This window comes from Scyliorhinus torazame, chromosome 1, assembly GCF_047496885.1.
Source record: "Scyliorhinus torazame isolate Kashiwa2021f chromosome 1, sScyTor2.1, whole genome shotgun sequence".
Taxonomy (NCBI): domain Eukaryota; kingdom Metazoa; phylum Chordata; class Chondrichthyes; order Carcharhiniformes; family Scyliorhinidae; genus Scyliorhinus; species Scyliorhinus torazame.
Window position 1 is genome coordinate 237,976,597 of NC_092707.1, and position 20,220 is coordinate 237,996,816.

At 49.7% G+C, this 20,220-nt stretch overlaps 1 protein-coding gene across 1 annotated transcript in view; it reads right to left on the bottom strand.

Annotated features, from left to right (window-relative positions):
- LOC140419719 (plasminogen-like) overlaps nucleotides 1-20,220 on the bottom strand; it is a 181,888-nt gene that overhangs the window by 33,226 nt on the left and 128,442 nt on the right. The window contains exon 12 of the mRNA XM_072503660.1: nucleotides 13,150-13,298. Coding sequence (XP_072359761.1) covers nucleotides 13,150-13,298 — 149 coding nt within the window. The remainder of the gene's footprint in view (nucleotides 1-13,149; nucleotides 13,299-20,220) is intronic.

The following is a 20,220-nucleotide window of genomic DNA, read 5'->3' on the forward strand; positions in this document are numbered from 1 at the left end:
ACTGCACAGCATCTTCACCCTGTTCGGTTTCCCTGCTTATATCCACAGCGACCGGGGTACATCGTTCATGAGCGATGAACTGCGTCAGTATCTGCTCAGCAAAGGCATCGCCTCGAGCAGAACGACCAGCTATAACCCACGGGGAAACGGGCAGGTGGAGAGGGAGAACGCGACCGTGTGGAAGGCTGTCCTTCTGGCCCTGCGGTCGAGAAATCTCCCAACCACCCGCTGGCAGGAGGTCCTACCCGATGCCCTACACTCCATTAGGTCACTCCTCTGCACGGCCACAAATGAGACCCCTCATGAGCGATTGTTTCTCTTCCCCAGGAAGTCTACCTCCGGGGTCTCGCTTCCACCTTGGCTGACAGCTCCGGGACCTGTTCTTCTCCGGAGGCACGCGAGGAGCCATAAAACGGACCCCCTAGTTGAAAAGGTCCGACTGCTCCATGCCAACCCCAGTTACGCCTACGTGGAGTACTCCGACGGCAGGCAAGATACGGTTTCCCTCCGGGATCTGGCGCCCGCTGGATCCTCCACCACAGACGCCCCTTCCCGCGCCGCTCCCCTGCAGGACCCGTCGCCCCCTACAACACACCCCCTTCCGGCCCTACCACCCGTTGGTGAGCTCCTGCCGTGCGCCCCCCCTTGCGCCCCCACTTTACACACCCCGCCGGCGCCGGCTCCGCTACCCCCGGCCCTGCCTAGTTCCTTTGCCCCGACCCGGACTGAAGCTCCAACCGCTGGGCTCCCGGATGTGCCCTCAACCGGGACGTCCGTGCCCGCCGCACCACCGCCCGAACTGAGGAGATCGAGGAGGACGATCCGGCCGCCGAGACGGATGGACCTATGATGGCACTTCACCCCCGCCGGACTCCTCTTTAAACAGGGGGTGAATGTGATGAACGGTTACTGCCTTATCATCATGTAAGGTGATGTCCCCTTTAAGACCAGGCTTGGAACCCTGGGGACTCCGCCTCTGGCTCCGCCCATCTGGGAGCCATACATAAAGGCCTTCCTCATGGTCTGTATAGCAGTCAGTTCTCGTCCAAATCTGTAGCATAGTTATTAGCCTAATAAAGCCTTCTTTACAGTTTAATCTCTAAGCATCATTATTGAGGGTACCTCACTCTCCCTCTCTCTTCTCTCCTTCCCCTCCTTGTGGGCCCTAGTAGAGATTAGCTCTCCCCTAATCACCGCCTTCAGCACCTCCCAGACCACCCCCACCTGCACCTCCCTATTGTCGTTAGCCTCTAGATAGCTTTCAATGCACCCCCGGATCCGCCCGCTCACCTCCTCATCCGCCAGCAAGCCCACATCCAGGCGCCACAGCGGGCGATGGTCCCTCTCCTCCCCTAGCTCCAGCTCCACCCAATGCGGGGCATGGTCTGAGATGGCTATGGCCGAATACTCCGTGTCCTCCACCCTCGGGATTAGTGCCCTGCTCATAACGATGACGTCTATCTGGGAGTAGGCTTTATGGACGTGGGAAAAAAAGAAAATTCCCTGGCCCCCGGCCTGACAAACCTCCATGGGTCCACTCCTCCCATCTGGTCCATAAACCTCCTCAGCACCTTGGCCGCCGCCGGCCTCTTACCCGTCCTGGATCTGGAGCGGTCCAATGCTGGATCCAGTACCGTGTTAAAGTCCCCCCCCCCCATTATCAAGCTCCCTGCCTCCAGGTCTGGAATCCGGCCTAACATGCGCCGCATAAATCCGGCATCGTCCCAATTCAGGGCATATACATTCACTAATACCACCCGCACCCCCTGCAGCTTACCGCTCACCATCACGTACCTACCTCCATTGTCTGCCACGATGTTCAGCACCTCAAATGACACCTGCTTCCCCACCAAAATCGCCACCCCTCGATTCTTTGCATCCAACCCCGAGTGGAAAACCTGCCCTACCCACCCCTTTCTCAGCCTGACCTGATCTGCCACGCTCAAATGCGTCTCCTGGAGCATAACCACATCTGCCTTCAGTCCCTTCAGGTGCGTGAACACACGGGCCCTCTTGACTGACCCGTTCAGGCCTCTCACATTCCAAGTTATCAGCCGGATCATGGGGTTTCCCGCCCCGCCCCCTCCCCCTGCCGATTAGCCATCCCCTTTTCTAGGCCAGCCACGGGCCCGCGCCTCCCACACTCCCCATTCCCCCCAGCGGCAGACCCCCCCCCCCCCCCCGACTCTCTCTCCGAGCTCCAGCTCCCCTTTGGCCAATGCAGCAGCAACCCAGCACCCCCCCCCCCAGCTAAGTCCCTCCTAGCTGCGTTGCTCCCCCCATAGCACTCCCGTACGTGAGCTGACTCCTGCTGACCCCGGCCACTCCCGCCACTCCATCGACCCCCAGTGTGGTAGTCTTCCCCCCCTCCTGTCCATCAGCGGGCGCTCCTATCCAACACCGCCCTCCCCCGGCCCCGCCTCCTTCCTTCCCTAGCACGGGAATAAGCCCGTGCTTTCCATCAAACCAATTCCGCCCTCTCTGGCGCAGCTCCCTTTTGCGGCCTAATCCCAGCTCCCCCACCTCGAGCCTCCCATCTCCCCTCCCTCCCAACGGGGCCCCGTCCTTCCAACCACCGACGCCCACACTCTCACAAAACTCCCACTTTGAACCATTTTACCCTACCCCACCCAGCACCCAAGGAAACAATACAGAACAGAATAGAACATCCCCCAAAGCACAGTAACCACAGTACCCCCCCCCCCCCCCCCCCCCCCCACGACATCCCCTCACAACCGACCCTCAGTCGGTGTCCAACTTTTCGGCCTGGATAAAGGTCCACGCCTCCTCCGGCGTCTCAAAGTAATGGTGCCGGTCCTTAAACATGACCCACAGTCACGCCGGCTGCAGCATCCCAAATTTCACCCCCTTCCGATGCAGAACCGCCTTAACCGGATTGCACCCGGCCCTCTTCTTGGCCACCTCCGCGCTCCTGTCCTGGTATATCCGGACCTGTGCATTCTCCCACCTGCTGCTCTGCTCCTTTTTGCCCATCTTAGGACACACTCCCTGTCCACCAAACGGTGGAACCGCACCAATACCACCCGTGGCGGCTCGTTAGATTTGGGCCTCCTCGCCAGGACTCGGTGGGCCCCATCCAGCTCCAGGGGCCTCGGGAAGACACACGCGCCCATCAACGTGTTCAGCATTGTGACCACGTATGCTCCAGCATCCGACCCCTCCACTCCCTCCGGGAGACCCAGAATCCACAGATTCTTCCTCCTCGACCGATTCTCCATGTCCTCGAACTTCTCCTGCCATTTCTTAAGCAGCGCCTCGTGCGCCTCTACCTTCACCGCCAGGCCCAATATCTCGTCCTCATTCTCCGAGGCCTTCTGCCACACCTCCCGGATCGCCGCCCCTTGGGCCTTCTGGGTCTCGACCAGCTTGTCGATCGTAGCCTTTATCAGCTCCAGCAGCTCTGCTTTCAAGTCTGTGAAGCAGCGCTTGAGAAACTCCTGCTGCTCTTTCGACCAGTGCGCCCACGCTGCCTGGTCTCCACCCGCCGCCATCTTGGTTTTCCTCCCTCTGCACTTTTCGCTGCACCAAAATTACCTTTTTCACACTCTACTCCTGGTCCAATCTATACAGTGCCGGGGAAATCGTACTGTCACCTTCCCACACTGGGAACCGTCGAACAAATGCCGCTGGGGCCCCTAAAAAGAGCCCAAAAGTCCGTTTCTGGCGGGAGCTGCCGAACGTGCGACTTAGCTCAGCATAGCCGCAACCGGAAGTCCTACCCTCAGGACTTTCATCACAAAACATATGAGGATTTGAGGTACAAGGTGCCTTTATAAGCTGCTCAGAGTATGAGAAGTTGTACTTAATTTTCATTAATCACAAGGAATGAATCTTAACAGTTTGATTGAGATGTGTCTTACCATCACAAACTATTATCGTACTAAGATTTTCGACCATCTCTTTAATAAGACACAAATTTCCTGAATCAAATTTTGTCTTGTGTGATCCTATATGATGCCTCAGTGGTCTTCGAATTTCCTCCAGGATCTCAGCTTTGATGAAAGCTCGTCTCCCCTTTTAATGCATTTAAATGTGCAGAAAAAGTAGAAACTAATTGTAATACATTCCAGAGCAAGTGTACTATTACATAGCCTAGAAGGCAGTTTGGGATTTCACACCTAGACCAATTGATCAGGACGGTATCCTTCAACCATCTGGAATGAGTTCTTTGCATGAGCTGCCCTTACCAGGGCAGTTGTCAATTTGTATTCTGGTTGATCAGCTAAACTTTTATACAGCATTTCATCAATCATTGCATGATCACTTTCGCAGAGTCCATTACTTAAAGAACTTTCAGCTGTAGTATTCATGACCATGCTGTTTATATTTTCACATTTCTCTCTGATAGCCATTTCCCCTCTATTATCAGTGGCCATTGGCTACTGCCACAGTCTAGCCCCTATTGATTTTTCCATGGGCTGGATTGTATGTTGAAGGTGTGCTCCTTGCACACCAGAATAAATGTCGGGGGGCGACTCTGCCTCTATTTGATCAACCCGCCCCATTTTGATCGTGCAAGAGGGTGATCTTGCAGTAGTAATCCCAAATGAATAGTTCAAATAGATTACACATTGAAATAAAGATGATGTGGAGATGCTGTCGATGGACTGGGGTGAGCAGAGTAAGAAGTCTTACAACATCAGGTTAAAGTCCAACAAGTTTGTTTCAAATCACTAGCTTTCGGAGCATCCTGATGCTGTACGACTTCTTACATTGAAATAAAGGCCACAGATCAGACTCAAATTAGAAGCAGGAGTCTTCGTGATCATGAAATTTTGGTGGCTGCCAATAAAGTGAGGATAAACTATTAAGAGAATTAGGTAGTTGAAGAGAGTTTGGAATTTATTCCGAGATCGCAGATAAGGAAAACCAGCTTTGTCATGCAGGTGGATTTGCACTGAAAAGTGCTTGCTGATGGAATTTATATGGCTAAAGTGAGATTCATCGCTAGGGATTTTAACAAGTGACTAGGTGATACAGATATTAGAGTGGACTCTGCCATTGCCGGAGAAATAATATTGAAAATCTTTTCAGCTCTTTTGGTCACATATTTGTGGGAGTTTAGATCAATCAATACAAAAGCCAAGCTGAAGCCTGGAAGCATCAGATAGGTGAGCAGATAGGCGAGCTTTAGGTTTTTCTTTCTCTATACGTAGGTATTAATTCAAACCAGAAATGGGGAAATTTAGGTATTGCTTCAAATAATAGCTTAACTAGTTAACCCACTTGATATAACTACAGATAATCATTGAATGATATTTCTAAACTTAGTTAAATAAAACACAATAAAAATAGCAGGGCTGGTGATGTGTTGCAGCTGTGGAATGTGTTACCACAACAACCACATCCGGAGTCAATAGCTGTGGCTTGAGGAACTTCAGAGTTGATGAGCTGGAGTCTGAGCTTCAGACACTGCAATGCATCAATGTAGGGGTGGGGGTAAGTTACCTGTTCCAGGAGGCAGTCACACCTTTCAGACGAGGTACTTCAAATTTGGTCCACGTTCAGGAACAGGATGGTGTGACAGTGAGTGAGGCAGATATGGGTATCTAGAAGCTAGCACTGAAGGAGACTCCGCCTTTGTAACAATCTAACATGTCCGAGATTCTTGCAGCTTGTATGGACAAGAGTGGGAGCTGCAGGGAGACCAGGGGGTGGAGGGATCACATGAGATGTGGTAAATAAAAGAGAAAAAACAAGACAATGGTGTAGGTTGGTGAAATGGATACTGATAATCAGAGTGTTTCAGGAAAGGACAGAGCATAGAAAATTAAGAGTACACCAGCAAATTAGGCCAGATTTTGCAAGAATGGGAAAGAAAAATAGTTAAATGTTCTTTATTTAAATGCACATGTATTTGTAACAAATGGATTTGTTCAAGGGAAGGGGCCAAGGCCAGGAATTGGAGGCAGCATCAGGCAGGAGGAGGACAAAAGGTTTACCTGAGGTAAGGATATATCGACTACATGGAAACAAATTGTTGAAGGTGAAGATGAATCGTTGAAGGGCAGGTTAAGAAAAGTTTGGGATGCAGGGTTTATAAATTAGGACATGGAGTACAAATACAAGGAAGGTTTGATGAACCTTTAAAATGAAGTTGAGCCATCAGAGGTCTTAACAGGGTCGGTAGGGAGAAAAACTGTTCCCTTTGGTGGTATGGTTGAAAACCAAAGGGCACTTCCGGTGGCGGCTATGAAGGAGTAAGTCGCACATTTGGTGGCTCCCGCTCTGGTCGGACCTTTCCCCCGGACTTTTTTCCGGTTTTAAACGGTGAATTCAAAGGTTGAGGCAATTGGGCACCGTTTCCACGTATCGGTGTTGGAGAAAAGAACCAGAAGTGCACGAAAAGGCAGAAATAGGAAGATAGGCAAGAGCTGTGCTGAAGCTGCAGCTGGAGCCAGCATGGCCGAGGACCGGACCCCTGGGGTGTTGGCCCAGCGATCAACGGAGCAGTTGATGCAGGTCATCCAGGACGGCTTTGCCAAGCAGAAACGGGACTGCCTGGACCAGATTAAAGAGTCAATTGGTTGGCTGAAGCACAGATTGGACGCCCAGGATCGGGCGATTCAGAAGGCTGAGAAGGCGCTGGCTGAGCAGGAGGAGCATCAAACTGCGGTGGAGCTGGAGGTGGGGATGCTGCGGAACCAGCAGAAAAGGCTTCTAGAGAAGGTGGAGGACCTAGAGAGTAGGTGCTGCCGGCAGAACTTAAGAATTGTTGGGCTGCCGGAGGGGGCGGAGGGAGCGGATGCTGGAGCATACGTAGTGGGTATGTGCGAAAAGCTGCTGGAGGAGGGGGCATTCTCCCATCCCATGGTACAGAGCGCTTGCGAGGAGGCCGCGAGCGGGGGACCCTCCAAGGGCAATGGTGGTGAGATACAAGGAATGTATTCTTCAGTGGGCCAAGCAAACGCGGAGCTGTAAGTGGGACAACAGTATCCTGCGGGTGTACCAGGACCTGAGTGTGGCGGTGGCTAGGAAAAGGGCAGGCTTCAACCAAGTTAAGACAATCTTCTTCAAGAAACAGGTGAAGTTTGGACTGCTGTATCCGGCTCGTCTTTGGGTCACATATGAGGACCAACATCATTAATTTGAGTCACCCGAAGATGCGCTGGATTTTGCTAAAAGAAAAGGACTGGTGGGGGGCTGAGAACTCTCGAACTTTGAGGCAACTTGTTGGCCTCTATTGGGCCCCTTTCCTTTTTAAATTTGTTTTTTCTTCTCTTGTTTTTTCTCTTCTGTTTTTGAGTTCTGTTTAAGAAGGGGAGGGGAAAAAGTTTTTTCGTTTTCGGGTTTTCGTTTCGGTGGATGTTGGCAATGTCTTTATCGTTGATGTGCACTTTTGTGGGGGGGAGACGTGCTTGTTTGAGTTTCGGTGGGTGGTGTTTCTTTTTGCAGCTGGATGATTGTGTGGGGATTGTTAGATGAGGCAATTTGTTTGTACGAGCAGGGTGGAGGGGAGCGAGGGAACAATAGGTGGGAGACTTTTTGATGCCGGGGGTGGGGGCCACCAAGCTAGCTGGGTGAGCTAGCTCACAGGAGCACAGTGGGGGGGAGTGTGCATATGTTTAGTTTACTATATGGGTTGGGTTTTAGAGTAGTGTTGCTAGGGGGGGAGTGGTTCTGCTGACGAGGGAGAGACTTCGGTGGAGGGACAGTGAGGAGGTCGGTGGCGGGGCCCGCCGGGGGGGCGGGCTGGAGGAGGCGCGGCGCAGGGGCTGGAGGTGGGCCCAATAAAGGGGATGGCTGATCGGCGGAGGGGGTGGGGGCGCACGTTGTCCCCCAACTCGGCTGATCACCTGGAATGTTCGAGGGTTAAATGGGCCGGTTAAGAGGGCACATGTGTTCGTGCATCTTAGGGGACTGAAGGCGGATGTGGTAATGTTGCAGGAGACGCACTTTAGAGACGTGGACCAGGTTAGATTGAGGAAAGGCTGGGTCAGTCAGGTTTTCCACTCGTGGCTGGATACAAAGCCTAGAGGGGTTGCGATCTTGATTAATAAGCGGGTGATATTTGAGGTGGACAGAATAGTTTCGGATGTGGGGGGTCGATTTATTATGGTCCGTGGTAAGCTGGAGGGGATGAAGGTAGTGCTGGTTAATGTATATGCGCCAAATTGGGATGCCGTGGAATTTATAAAGAGGATATCAGGGAAGATTCCGGACCTGGACTTGCACAAGCTGATCATGGGAGGGGACTTTAATACAGTTATTGATCCCGGCCTGGATCAGTCATGCTCGAAAACGGGCAGGGTGCCAGCAATGGCAAGGGAGCTGAAAGGGTTCATGGAGCAGATGGGGGGGGGTGGATCCATGGAGATTTAGGCAGCCGAGGATAAAGTGCATAAAGTGTGCTCCCGGATCGACTTCTTCATTTTGAGCAGGGCCTTACTGGCTGGGGTACTGGACACGGGGAACTCGGCGATTACAATCTCAGACCATGCTCCGCACTGGGTTGACCTGCAGGTTAGTATAGGTAGCAATCAGTGCCCGCAATGGAGGTTGGATGCAGGGCTATTGGCGGACAAAGCGGTGTGCGAGAGGCTGAGAAGTGCATGCTGAATTACCTGCAGGTAAATGATACGGGGGAGGTCTCAGCAGCGGTGGTCTGGGAAGCGCTGAAGGCAGTTGTGAGAGGTGAGCTGATCTCGATCCTCGCCCACAGGGACAGGACAGACAGGGCAGAGACGAACCGACTGGTGAAAGAGATGCTACAAGTTGACAGGAGTTATGCGGAGATTCCAGAGATAGGGCTTTTAAGGGATGGCAGAGGCTACAGGCGGAGTTTGGCTTGTTAACCACAGGGAGGGCAGTGGAACAGCTCAGAAAGGCAAGGGGGGTGATATACGAGCATGGTGAGAAGGCCAGCAGGATGCTTGCACAGCAGCTCAGAAAGAGGGAGGGCGCTTGTTGTACCCTCAATAACGACGCTTAGAGAGCAAACGGTAAAGAAGGCTTTAATAAGCTAAGAACTAGCCTGGTGCCGAGACGGGTGCGGCCCCTTATATACGACTCCCAGGTGGGCGGAACCAGAGGCGGAGTCCCCCAGGGTTCCAAGCCCGGTCTTAAAGGGGACATCACCTTACATGATGATAAGGGTGCAGTAATGCAGTAACCGTTCATCACACAGCTAGAGAAATAGAGAAAGTTAGCGATGGGGATGGGAACTTAGCTGGGGATGAGTAAGGCGTTTCGGGATTTTTACAGCAGGTTGTACAGGTCAGAACCCCCTGCGGGGCCGGAAGGGATGAGGCACTTCCTAGAGGGGCTCACTTTCCCGAAGGTGGACGGGGAGCTGGTAGAAGGGCTGGGGACCCCGATCGGGTTGTAAGAGATTGTGGAGGGCTTGAAGGCCATTCAGTCGGGTAAAGTCCCGGGACTGGACGGGTACCCAGTCGAGTTCTATGAAAAGTTCTCCGGGATATTGGGACCAGTGCTGATGAAGGTATTTAACGAGGCAAGGGAAAGGGGAGTTCTGCCCCAGACGATGTCACAAGCCACGATTTCGCTTATCCTGAAGCGGGACAAGAACCCGGAGCTATGTGGGTCTTACAGGCCGATTTCCCTGTTGAACGTAGATGCCAAACTGCTGGCCAAAATTTTGTCCACTAGGATTGAGGATTGTATGCCGAACGTCATTGTGGAGGATCAGACGGGATTCGTTAAGGGTAGGCAGCTGGTGGCCAATGTAAGAAGGCGGTTAAACGTGATCATGATGCCCCCGGAGAGTAGGGAGGTGGAGGTAGTGGTCGCGATGGATCCGGCAAAAGCTTTTGACCGGGTTGAGTGGGATTATTTATGGGAGGTTCTGGAGCGGTTCGGATTTGGGCGGGGCTTTATTGACTGGGTCAGGTTGCTGTACCCGGCTCCTGTGACAGGTGTACGGACGAACAGGACACTGTTGTTTGCGTTGGCTATAGAGCTGCTGGCAATTGCTCTGAGGGCCTCAAGGGGCTGGAAAGGGTTGGTCCGGGGGAAGGGGGGGGGGGTGTGGAGCACAGAGTTTCGCTGTATGCGGACGACTTGCTTTTGTATGTTCGAACCCAATTGAGGGGATGGAAGAAATTATGGGAATTTTAGGGTAATTCGGCCGATTTTCAGGGTATAAGCTTAATATGAGGAAGAGCGAGATGTTTGTGGTCCAGGTTTCAGGTACCTAGGTATCCAAGTGGCGCGGGACTGGGACCGGCTACATAAATTGAATTTGGCCAGGTTGGTGGATCAGATTAAGGAGGATTTCTGGAGATGGGATGCGCTCCCGTTGTCTCTGGCGGGCAGAGTTCAAACTGTGAAAATGATGGTCCTCCCGAGATTCTTGTTTGTGTTTCAATGTCTCCCCATCTTCATCCCGCGGTCCTTTTTTAAGCGGGTCAATAAAGTTATAGCGGGCTTTGTATGGTGGGGCAAGTCCCCGCGAGTGAGGAGGGTAATGCTTGAGCGGAGTCGGGGGGAGGGCGGGCTGGTGCTGCCGAACTTTAACAATTATTACTGGGCGGCTATATAGCCATGGTTAGGAAGTGGCTGGTGGGGGGGGGGGGGGGGGGGGGGGGGCGGGGGGGGGGGGGGCGGTGTCTTATGGAGGCGGCTTCTTTCAGGGGCACAAGTTTGGGGGCGTTGGTAACTGCGCCCCTGCCGTTCCCGCCGGCGTGGTACTCCACCAGCCCCTTGGTGGTGGCGGCCTTGAGAATCTGGTGGCAATGGAGGAGACATGTAGGAGCAGTGGGAGCATCGGTCTGGTCCCCAATCTGCGATAATCACCGGTTTGCCCCGGGGAGGATGGACGGGGGGTTCCGAATTTGGCGGAGAGTGGGGATTGAGAGGATGGAGACTTGTTTATAGAGGGGAGCTTTCCGAGCATGAGGGCTCTGGAGGAGAAGTTTGCATTGGCAGGGGGAAACAAATTTCGATATCTGCAGGTGTGGGACTTCTGCGTAGATGGGTACCAACCTTCCCACTCCTGCCGCTAAGGGGGATTCAGGTTAGGGTAGTTTCTAGAGGATGGATAGGAGCGGGAAGTGCCTCGGACATATATAGAGAGCTTATGGGATCAGAGGAGACGCAGACTGAGGCGTTGAAGCGAAAGTGGGAGGAGGAGCTGGGGGGAGAGGTAGAGGAGGGCCTTTGGACGGATGCGTTGAGTAGAGTCAACGTGACCGCGACGTGTGCCAGGCTCAGCCTGATTCAATTCAAGGTCGTGCATCGGGGTCCCATGACAGTGGCCTGGATGAGCAGATTCTTTGGGGTGGAGGACAGGTGCGCAAAATGTGTGGGAGGACCGGCGAACCATGTCCACATGTTTTGGACATGTCCAAAGCTGAGGGGATTTTGGCAGGGGTTTGCGGACGTCATGTCCAAGGTTTTAAAAACAAGGGTGGCGTTGAGCCAGAGGTGGCGATTTTCAGGGTGTCGCAGGATCCGGGAATCCAGGAGGAGGAAGAGGGAGATGTTCTGGCCTTTGCTTCCTGGTAGGGCAGATATTACGAGCATGGAGGGACTCAAAGACCCCGAAGTCGGAGAGCTGGCTATCGGACATGGCTGGCTTTCTCTGCCTGGAGAAAATTAAGTTCGCCTTGAGAGGGTCATTGTTAGGGTTCGCCCGGAGGTGGACTTCTTTGCAGAGAATTAATCGTCAGCAGGGGGCGGGGTAGGTTAGTGTAGAGTAGGGGGTTAAGTAATGGTGGGACCTGTAGGGAGGGAGGCGGTATTTGCACTATGTTTATATTTTTATGTACATTGTTTACATTGCTGCTGTTACAATGCCAAAAAACTACCTCAATAAAATGTTTATTAAAAAACAAAGAAAACCAAAGGGCACCGATTTAAGCTGACAAAAGCAACAGCGACGAGAAGAAAAACCTTTTTACTCAACATATGGTTCGGATCTGGAATCCACCGCTCAAGGGAGTGGGTTGGAGGCGGATTCAATCTTGGGTTTTAAAAAAGACTTGGATAGTTATCTGAAGACAAAACAAAATGCAGGACTACAAGTAAAAGGTAGGGAATGGTGGCAAAATGAATTGCTCTTGCAAACAGCTGACATGTACACAAACAGGCAAAATTACCTGCTTGTGAGTGTAACCATTCAGCGATTCCATCTCATTATGAATTGTAATGGATAGAAACTTATATGGTGCACAACCCCAATTGTACCTTCTGTTGGGAGAGTTGCACATTCCTCAGGGGCCCTCACACTTGCATTTTAAGTGCAATTTATGAACCATGCATTTAAAGTACACCACTTTCTTCGGCATTATGCTGGCTCGCTATCCCAGCTAAAATCTCGTGGAACAGGAAATACAAATTGAAGTGTAAAAACAAGGAGAGGTGCATAATTAATGTGTGTGCTTCAAAGCTTTGACTCAGCGATCTGCAGTATTTTTAACCAACAAGAAAGCTAACATGGAAAAGTTTTCCAGGTGCCACAGTTTGCTTCCATTGTTGCAGCGAAAATGAGGGTTGTAAATTAAGATTAATGCTGGAGGCATAAAGAGAAAGGTTGCAAGTATTTAATTACATGCAAAAGGCCATAAGGATATGGACTGGTGTGTCACACTGAAGGCAGATCCCTCCCATCCCAGGGGCTATACTCACTTTTGCAACCCCAGTGGGTCCCCATCGACTGCATGTTTTGCAAAAGCTGTTGTAAACCTCACCGACACAATGTCACATCAGTGAGGGGAAAATTCATCACCTGGGGGGGGACATATGGCAGGCAAGCCCTTTGAATAGATAAATTTATTTAAATGTATTTAAAGGACCTGGGCAGGAACCTCACCGCATAGTCGGCAAGGGGCATTGAAAATCCAAGGATAAGATGTCGCCATCGAGATTCTCATTCCTGCGGTCTCGTGGGATGCCATTTTCGCCCACGGCAAGCTGAATGAAAATCCCCTCCATGGATCAAATGTATCAACATTTCTATAATTATATGATCTAGTTTGCAGTCTCCTTTAACCCTTACAATTTCTTCACTTGCCCTATTGTACAATCCTGCATGAAGGTGTGTTCTACTAGTACAAGGTAATTTTTGTGATTAAAAGGACAGGCCAGTTTTGAACAAATGTTGAATCTTTGAAACGTTATACTACCTTGGCCGAGGACTTATTTCAGCAGATCACACAGTCAACTCACATTTCCCTCCAGTCCGGCGTTAGGGTGTGTTTCAGGAGTGAAGTTTCTATGAGAATGGGGAGTCATTGCCGACCATTTCTGGCATGTCCTGCCACTTGATGTGGTTGAACTTGTCCCACGATATGTCACTCCATTACCTACTTGACAATCTGGCAAAATATAATTAACAAAGGCAAAAAATGACTTTCACATCTTTCATCGGGACACACTCAGTAAGCTTTGCGCACTGTGAAGTCGAGACATCCTGAGTGAGTGAGACAGCCAGAGTGGGAATTGGAACTTGGTCAATTGGGGCAGTGTGGTACTTCGGTGCAGAGTGCGAGGAGGTGCTTTTTCCCTTTTTGTTTTGTTTTCTTCTTCTGGCTTTGTAATTGCTAATCTGCAGGGAGAGATCCAGAGTGCATCCCGGGAAGCAGGGAGAAAACCAGGGAGCATCCTGGGAAGGTAGGTGATATAAAAATCTATTTGGCATCTGTTGTGAAAGTGCAGGTTAGTGGGTACGTGAAGGTAGGAATTTGAAGTTTAGAAATTAAAGTTTAAAAACCAAATCGGTATAATAAGGCAAGATACAAAAACAAGGTTTTAAAAATATTAACAATAATATATAAGTTAATTTCAGGGTTAAGACATGTCAGGAGACCTCAGACCCGTGCCATGCTCCGCGTGTGCAATGTGGGAGTTCAGGGACCCTTCCGGTGTCCCTGACTCCTTCAAGTACAGCTGCAGCTCCTGTTAGATCGCCTGACGGCTCGGGAGCTGCGGGTGGACTCACTTTGGAGCATCCGCGATGCTGAGGATGTCGTGGCTAGCACGTTCGCTGAGTTGGTCACACCACAGGTGAAAATTACTGAGGGAGATAGAAAATGGATGAGCAAAAGACAGAACAAGAGTAGGAAGGCAGTGCAGGTGTACCCTGCGGTCATCTCCCTGCAAAGTAAATATACCGTTTTGGATACTGTTGAGGGAGATGGCTCACCAGGGGAAAGCAGCCAGGTTCATGGCACCTTGGCTGGCTCTGCTGTGCAGGAGGGGAGGAAGAAGAATGGCAAGGCTATAGTGATAGGGGACTCAATCGTAAGGGGAATAGACAAGCGGTTCTGCGGCGCAATCAAGACTCCAGGATAGCATGTTACCTCCCTGGTGCAAGGGTTAAGGATGTCTCGGAGCGGCTGCAGGACATATTTTGGGGTGGGGGGTGGGGGGGGGGGGGGAGGAGGGGGTGGGGGGAGGTGAAAAGCCAGATGTCGTGGTGCACATAGACACCAATGATATAGGTAAAACATGGGATGAGGTCATCCAAGCTGAATTCAGGGAGTTAGGAGTTAAACTAAAAAGTGGGAACTCAAATTAGTAACCTCAGGTTTGCTACCAGTGCCACGAGCTAGTCAGAGTAGGAATGTCAGGATGGCTAGGATGAATGCGTGGCTCGAGAGATGGTGCAAGAGGGAGGAATTCAAATTCATGGGGCATTGGAACCGGTTCTGGGGGAGGTGGGACCAGTACAAACAGGACGGTCTGCACCTGGGCAGGACTGGAACCAATGTCCTGGGGGGGGGGGGGGGTTGCTAGTACTGTTGGGGAGGATTTAAACTAATGTGGCAGGGGGATGGGAACTGATGCAGGAAGTCAGAGAGAAGTAAAAAGGGGACAGAAACAAAAGGCAGTAAGGGGCAAAGTATAAGGTAGAGAAGCCATATTCAAAAAACAAAAAGGGCCACAGTACAAGGTGCAGTGACTAAGGAGAGCTCAGTGAATAGGTCCAGGAATACTAAAAGGAATAAAACGGGAAGTAGAAACATAAATGGAAAGCGAAGAACCAGGTTATTACATGAAGATATGGCTTCAAAGATAAGGAAAATTAGGAGAAAAGTTAAAAGGAAAAATAACTTAGGAGAGATTACTGATAGAAGTGTTAAAATTCAAAATGGAGGTATGAAAGCCAACATAAATGTACTTTACCTGAATGCTCGTAGTATTCGGAATAAGGTAAACGAGTTGATGGCGCAAATTATCGTGAATGACTATGGTTTAGTGGCCATTCCTGAAACATGGTTAAAGGGTCGTCACGACTGGGAGTTAAATATCCAAGGGTATCAAACTATTCGGAAGGACAGAGTGAATGGTAAGGGAGGTGGTGTAGCTCTGTTATTTAAGGATGACATCTGGGCAATAGTAAAGGATGACATCGGTGCTATGGAGGATAAGGTTGAATCCATTTGGGTGGAAATCAGGAATAGTAAGGTGAAAACGTCACTGATAGGAGTAGTCTACAGGCCACCAAATAGTAGCATCACGGTGGGGCGGGCAATAAACAAAGGAATAACTGATGCATGTAGAAATGGTAGAGCAGTTATCATGGGGGATTTTAATCTACATGTCGGTTGGTTTAACCAGGTTGGTCAAGGCAGTCTTGAGGAGGAGTTTATAGAATGTATCCGCGATAGTTTCCTAGAACAGTATGTAATGGAACCTACGAGGGAACAAGCGATCCTAGATCTGGTCCTATGTATTGAGACAGGATTGATTTATGATCTCATAGTTAGGGACCTCTCGGAAGGAGCGATCACAATATGCATTTAAAATACTGATGGAAGGTGACAAGGTAAAATCAAACACGAGTGTTTTGTACTTAAACAAAGGAGATTACAATGGGATGAGAGAAGAGCTGGCTAAGGTAGACTGGGAGCAAAGACTTTATGGTGAAACAGTTGAGGAACAGTGGAGAACCTTTAAGCGATTTTTCACAGTGCTCAGCAAAAGTTTATACCAACAAAAAAGGAAGGACAGTAGAAAGAGGGAAAATCGACCGTGGATATCTAAGGAAATAAGGGAGAGTATCAAATTGAAGGAAAAAGCATATAAAGTGGCAAAGATTAGTGGGAGACGAGAGGATTGGGAAATCTTTAGGGGGCAACAGAAGGCTACTAAAAAAGCTATGAAGACGATAGATTATGAGAGTAAATGTGCTCAGAATATAAAAAGATAGCAAACGTTTCTACAAATATATAAAACAAAAAAGAGTGGGTAAGGTAAATATTGGTCCTTTAGAGGATGAGAAGGGAGATTTAATAATGGGAGATGAGGAAATGGCTGAGGAACTGAACAGGTTTTTTGGGTCGGTCTTCACAGTGGAAGACACAAATAACATGCCAGTGACTGATGGAAATGAGGCTATGACAGGTGAGGACCTTGAGACAATTGTTATCACTAAGGAGGTAGTGATGGGCACGCTAGTGGGGCTAAAGGTAGACAAATCTCCTGGCCCTGATGGAATGTATCCCAGAGCACTAAAAGAGATGGCTAGGGAAATTGCAAAAGCACTCGTGATAATTTACCAAAATCCACTAGACTCTGATCCCGGTGGATTGGAAATTAGCAAACGTGATACCACTGTTTAAAAAAGGAGGTAGGCAAAAATAGACCAGTTGGCTTAACTTCGGGAGTAGGGAAGATGCTGTAATCTATCATCAAGGAAGAAATAGCGAGGCATCTGGATGGAAATTGTCCCATTGGGCAGACGCAGCATGGGTTCATAAGGGGCAGGTTGTGCCTAACTAATGTCGTGGAATTTTTTGTGGACATTACCAGTGCGGCAGACAATGGGGAGCCAATGGATGTGGTATATCTGGATTTCCAGAAAGCTTTTGACAAGGTGCCATGCAAAAGGTTGCTGCATAAGATAATGATGCATGGCGTTAAGGGTAAAGTAGTAGCATGTATAGAGGATTGGTTAATTAATAGAAAGCAAAGAGTGGAGATTAATGGGTGTTTCTCTGGTTGGCAATCAGTAGCTAGTGGTGTCTCTCAGGGATCAGTGTTGGGTCCACAATTATTCACAATTTACATAGATGAATTTGGAGTTGGGGACCAAGGGCAATGTGTCCAAGTTCGCAGATGGCACTAAGATGAGTGGTAAAGCAAAAGGTGCAGAGGATACTGGAAGTCTGCAGAGGGATTTGGATAGTTTAAGTGAATGGGCTAGGGTCTGGCAGATGGAATAAAATGTTGACAAATGTGAGGTTATCCATTTTGGTAGGAATAACAGCAAAAGGGATTATTATTTAAATGATAACATATTAAAACATGCTGCTGTGCAGAGGGACCTGGGTGTCCTAGTGCATGAGTCGCAAAAAGTTGGTTTACAGGTGCAACAGGTGATTAAGAAGGCAAATGGAGTTTTGTTGCAGGGGCTGGTTTAGCACAGTGGGCTAAACAACTGGCTTGTAAAGCAGAACAAGGCTAGCAGTGCGGGTTCAATTCCCGTACCAGCCTCCTCGAACAGGCACCGGAATGTGGCGACTAGGGGCTTTTCACAGTAACTTCATTTGAAGCCTACTTGTGACAATAAGCGATTTTCATTTTCCTTCATTGCTAGAGGGATGGAGTTTAAGACTAGAGAGGTTACGCTGCAACTGTATAAGGTGTTAGTGAGGCCACACCTGGAGTATTGTGTTCAGTTTTGGTCTCCTAACTTGAGAAAGGACGTACTGGCACTGGACGGTGTGCTGAGGAGATTCACTAGGTTAATCCCAGAGTTAAGGGGGATGGATTACGAGGAGAGGTTGAGTAGACTGGGACTGTACTCGTTGGAATTTAGAAGTATGCGGGAGGATCTTATAGAAACATATAAAATTATGAAGGGAATAGATAGGATAGATGTGGGGAGGTTGTTTCCACTGGCAGGTGAAAGCAGAAGCCTCAAAATAAGGGACGTAGATTTAGGACTGAGTTTAGGAGGAACTTCTTCACCCAAAAATTGTGACTCTATGGAATACCTGCCCAGTGAAGCAGTTGATGCTCCTTCATTAAATGTTTTCAAGATAAAGGTAGATAGTTTTTTTGAAGAATAAAGGATATGAGGCCCCCGAAGCAATCCTCAAACTCTCCCCAAGCCAAACACAATATGGGAGGGTCCTTGACCACCACCACCACCAACCATTCCAGGCAACCGCAGCCGATTACGTGCGCAGAAATTACACGCTGGCCGCTGGCAGTCCCATCTGGGTACCTTGGCAGTGCCAGGCTGGCAGTGCCAGGGCACCACCCTGCCCAAGGGACATGCAGCTGGGCGTCTCCGATCCCCTTGGAGACCCCCATGAGTGCCGTTAAACGGGGACCAGTACCAAACAGCGCTCACCTGAGGTCTCTGAGGCGAAGTGGTTGAATCCCAAAGCCTCAGGGAATCGCCATTAGAGTGAGGCTAGCTGCCATTGGGGGGAGGGGGGGATTCACATTGCAACGTCTCATGAGATTGAGTTGAATCTCGCGAGACTTTGTGAGCCGGGTAGATCCCAGGAGCAGGGTCTCCCAGCTTTCAACGGCCATGCTGCACTGCGGTGAGCTGCTTTGCCGTAGGATCGTCCCCCTTAATCCTTCATCCTTTATAAAAATAAACATTTGTATTCATAGCCCTGCATAAAAGATAGCTACTCTCTTTTTGACCACATGGAACTGACAATCAAACTGTGAATTTACAGGCTCCTCATTATGATAATTATAGGTTCTGGAAGCAATCAAAAAGAATTATGATGGTCCTCAGGCGTAGGTCAATAAAGAATTGTTGAAATTGCTGGCACTGATTTTTTTTTTTCAACTGTTGTCTATATTTTCAAAATTTAGCATGCAGGGATTTAAATGACTTGACAGCTTCATAGACCTTGGCCGAGCTTCTCCCATTCCATAGCCGCGTGTTTCTGGCAGCGCACCGTTCACTGGTGGCGAATTCTATACTCCCACCGCATGTCAATGGGATTTCCCACTGTATCCGCCCCATGCCGCCGGGAACACCACAGGCGTGGGGTGTGCTGCCGGCTGTAACAGTGAATCACAACGACTGGAGAATTCCCCTCCTTATCCACTTTTCATGCATAGAACATAGAACAATACAGCGCAGTACAGGCCCTTCGGCCCACGATGTTGCACCGAAACAAAAGCCATCTAACCTACACTCTGCCATTATCATCCATATGTTTATCCAATAAACTTTTAAATGCCCTCAATGTTGGCGAGTTCACTACTGTAGCAGGTAGGGCATTCCACGGCCTCACTACTCTTTGCGTAAAGAACCTACCTCTGACCTCTGTCCTATATCTATTACCCCTCAGTTTAAAGTTATGTCCCCTCGTGCCAGCCATATCCATCCGCGGGAGAAGGCTCTCACTGTCCACCCTATCCAACCCCCTGATCATTTTGTATGCCTCTATTAAGTCTCCTCTTAACCTTCTTCTCTCCAACGAAAACAACCTCAAGTCCATCAGCCTTTCCTCATAAGATTTTCCCTCCATACCAGGCAACATCCTGGTAAATCTCCTCTGCACCCGCTCCAAAGCCTCCACGTCCTTCCTATAATGCGGTGACCAGAACTGTACGCAATACTCCAAATGCGGCTGTACCAGAGTTCTGTACAGCTGCAACATGACCTCCCGACTCCGGAACTCAATCCCTCTACCAATAAAGGCCAACACTCCATAGGCCTTCTTCACAACCCTATCAACCTGGGTGGCAACTTTCAGGGATCTATGTACATGGACACCTAGATCCCTCTGCTCATCCACACTTTCAAGAACTTTACCATTAGCCAAATATTCCGCATTCCTGTTATTCCTTCCAAAGTGAATCACCTCACACTTCTCTACATTAAACTCCATTTGCCACCTCTCAGCCCAGCTCTGCAGCTTATCTATATCCCTCTGTAACCTGCTACATCCTTCCACACTATCGACAACACCACCGACTTTAGTATTGTCTGCAAATTTACTCACCCACCCTTCTGCGCCTTCCTCTAGGTCATTGATAAAAATGACAAACAGCAACGGCCCCAGAACAGATCCTTGTGGTACTCCACTTGTGACTGTACTCCATTCTGAACATTTCCCATCAACCACCACCCACTGTCTTCTTTCAGCTAGCCAATTTCTGATCCACATCTCTAAATCACCTTCAATCCCCAGCCTCCGTATTTTTTGCAATAGCCTACCGTGGGGAACCTTATCAAACGCTATGCAGTGTTAGGCAGCATCTTGCCAACCCTCTGAAGGTAGGCTGGCACATTCATGTCTACTCTTAACTATC